Source organism: Lontra canadensis, unplaced genomic scaffold (assembly GCF_010015895.1).
Source record: "Lontra canadensis isolate GAN:19392208 unplaced genomic scaffold, GSC_riverotter_1.0 scaffold5, whole genome shotgun sequence".
Classification (NCBI taxonomy): Eukaryota; Metazoa; Chordata; class Mammalia; order Carnivora; family Mustelidae; genus Lontra; species Lontra canadensis.
The window spans coordinates 17,203,510-17,206,643 of NW_022630999.1; the positions used below are offsets into that span (position 1 = coordinate 17,203,510).

At 44.5% G+C, this 3,134-nt stretch overlaps 1 protein-coding gene across 1 annotated transcript; it reads right to left on the reverse strand.

Moving 5' to 3' along the window:
• Positions 1-1,641: 1,641 nt before the first annotated feature.
• On the reverse strand, positions 1,642-2,260 carry LOC116864417 (proton-coupled amino acid transporter 2-like). Its single transcript, XM_032851984.1, has 2 exons — positions 2,032-2,260; positions 1,642-1,812 (listed from the first exon to the last, which is right to left on the reverse strand). The coding sequence occupies exons 1-2, from the start codon at positions 2,194-2,196 to the stop codon at positions 1,642-1,644; spliced, it is 336 nt and encodes a 111-aa protein (XP_032707875.1). The 5' UTR covers positions 2,197-2,260.
• Positions 2,261-3,134: the final 874 nt, after the last annotated feature.

Below are 3,134 nucleotides of genomic sequence, written 5' to 3' on the forward strand. Positions count from 1 at the left end.
GCCTAGCATAGAGCGTGATGGATGTGGGGGGCAGGGGAGCTCGATCTCACGACCTTGAGGTAATGACCTGAGCTGAAATCAATAGTTGGACACTTAACTGGCTGGGCTACCCAGGCATCCCATAATTTCTGTTCTTTAGGGCCATAACTTACAGTAGCTAAAAATCAGTAAGATGTCACACACAGGGAAAGAAAAATGTACCTTGGTTTAGATTTTTTTTTTTAAAGAAAGGGAATCACATGTATGGGATTGTATCTTTAGGGAATGATAATAATGAAAATTTATTGAGTCACTTCTATGTGATCATCACCATGCTAAGCCCTTTATTTAAATTTACATAGAATCATCCTGAGGTTATTAATGTAAGGGCATAAAGCAGGGAGCAGAATCCAAGAGGGGGTCTATGTACTTGAGAACCTGAGCGCTTCCAGGAAGCCAAGATGGTGAGCAAAAGGGAAAAGAAGCTATTAACCACCCTCTAGTGATATCCCATCTACCACCTTTGTAATGATCTCCTTCTCTGGCTTACTAAGAAGTTGTAAGAATATCAATCAAGTAATCTGTGGTCAGATTTGACAGCGATTCTGATCTGTGTTAACATGCCTCAGATGGATTAACTGAGCCAGCCCGCATCAGTTAGCAGAGGTCACCCCATCCCCATTCTTAGTCTGCTAGGTTCAGGGTGCTCCTGACCCGCTCCAGCAAGGCACAGGATCCAGGCCAGCCAATCAGTAGATTTCATCTACCAGCCATAGGTTTAGTTCAGCAAGGACATATGACTCTAGCTGCAGGATCAGAATTCATTCCAAGGACTTTATGGACTTTTTGGAGAAGAGAAATTCTCTTTACATGGGGCTGATGGGAGAATGGCCTGTAACCGAGAGGTTTTCAGCAGTTATCTGCCATTCTATACTGCAAGGGAAGTGTCTCTTTGGTAAAGCCCATGCAGAGGAACACAAATAGAGATGAAGACAAGAGTCCTGCTGATACCACTTAAAAGGCTGGATCTAGCTGTGCCTGAAGTTAGATATATGCATGGACTTTTCTTTTTTTTTTTTTTAAGATTTTATTTATTTATTTGACAGAGAGAGAGAGAGATCACAAATAGGCAGAGCAGCAGGCAGAGAGAGGGGAAAAAGGCTCCCCGCTGAGCAGAGAGCCTGACACGGGGCTCGATCCCAGGACCCTGAGATCATGACCTGAGCCGAAGGCAGAGGCTTAGCCCACTGAGCCACCCAGCCACCCCTGGACTTTTTTTTGTTTTGTTTTTTTAAACTTGGGCCAGACTGGTTTCAGTCACTTGCAAGTGAAAGAGCTCTGGTTAATAACATCTGCTCAAAGTTGGGAGGGCTTTTAGGAAGCATTTAGTCTAATCCCTGGGTTGGGTAGATGGGGAAACTGAAGTACATAGGAAAAGGAATATATCCTGTCCAGTACAGGAGATTTAATGGCCGTGCTAGACAAGAATCCAGATCTCTTGTTTACCCAGTCTGCCTCTCTCCACGGTGCAGTTTCCTGGTATCTCTTCTCCACGCTGAAGACCTGATCCACATTCATGCTCTTGCTACTCCCCTCTTTAAGGAGAAGCTAGGCCAGCCCCACCCTGCACAACTTCCTCTCAGCTCTGCAGCCTGAACTCACTCACCAGCAGTTGGAGGGGTTGAGGATGATGTTCGCTTGGGTGGTGGTCCCAAAGCTGAGGTAGCCCAAGAGTCCTAGGCCTATGTCCAGAGTGGTGATCTCGAATGTCCCTCCAGATAGGGTAAGTGGAGACTGAGCATGGTTCTGCATCTTGTTTTCCAAAGGCAAAGCCTGTGAAATGAGGGGCCATAATTACACAGTGGCCCCCATTTATGTAGAGACCCCATTTACCCACTGTTTGTTATCCTAAATTCCTTCATCTCAGCCAACACAAAGCTTGAGAAGAAACAAACTCAAAGACATGACGCCACTCACTAGAAGGAACAACTAAATTATAACAATATCCATTACAGAAAAGACCTTAAAGGTTTTCTATCCAGCCGTCCATACCTGAGTGTCCTCTTCCATGCTCAGGAAAGGCTCTGCCTCTGAGCAGCTTTGTGGCCCATGGATGATGATGATGATGATTGTCATTACAGAAAATCTCATAATGTACCAGCCCGTGTCTTTGCAGGAGTTGTGCTTCTGCACACAGCCCACCAGGGGGGGCACCATCCCTAATTTCACGTCTGGAAGGTGACCTTCCAGCAAGAACAGGTGTATGGCCTGCAGGATAATTTTGGATTCCTTTTGCCTGGAATGTAGAGGGGAGACTACCTTACACAACCATAATATGCAACTCCTGACCGAAGGATGGAAAAAGAATATAGATCGTACTGAAGAAATATTTTCCTATTTGTGGTGTTAAGTGTCTAGAATAATTTGTACACAGTCATGCTTTATTATAGCTCCAGCTCTGTGATCTGTGATTTTGTGTGTCTGAGTGGTAATATGGGGGCATCGGCTCTGGACAAGAGTTCAGGAAGTCTTACTCGCTGTGTGTGTGTGTGTGTGTGTGTGTTTAGGGAGGGAGGGAGGGAACAGTGGAGGAGTCCATGGCAGGAAGACTCAGTGACACTCTCGTCAAAGGAGAACCAACAGGGAAACTGAAAAGAAAAGAGGAAGATCAGACGCAGCGTCGGGAGAAGAAATGCATTGATCTGTAGGCTGCAAGGTGAGAGCTTGAGCCTTGGCTTTGGAATTCTAGAGCCTTATGTGCTTAGACAAGCCTCGTCACTTCTGGTCCGTGGTTTCATCATCTGCGTATGGGTGTGAGCACCACTTCAAGCTGGAATAAAATTCTGGTCTCTATTTATTTGGAAGTATTTCAGGCTTGTGGAAAGTTGCAAGAATATAGCCTTATACCCTACCCATATATCCTTCACCAGATTCCCCAAAGGTTAACACATTTGATATTTACTTCTCTCTGTATGTGGGTGTGGGACATATATATCCTTGCACATATGTATGTCTGTATATACAGATGCACATATGCATCTGTATATAATTTTTTCTGAGGTATGTGAGAAAACTGGTTTGTATTAAATACTATGTTCCTCCTGTGATTTCATTCACAGCATTCTCAGGATAAAAAATATATTTGAAAACCATTG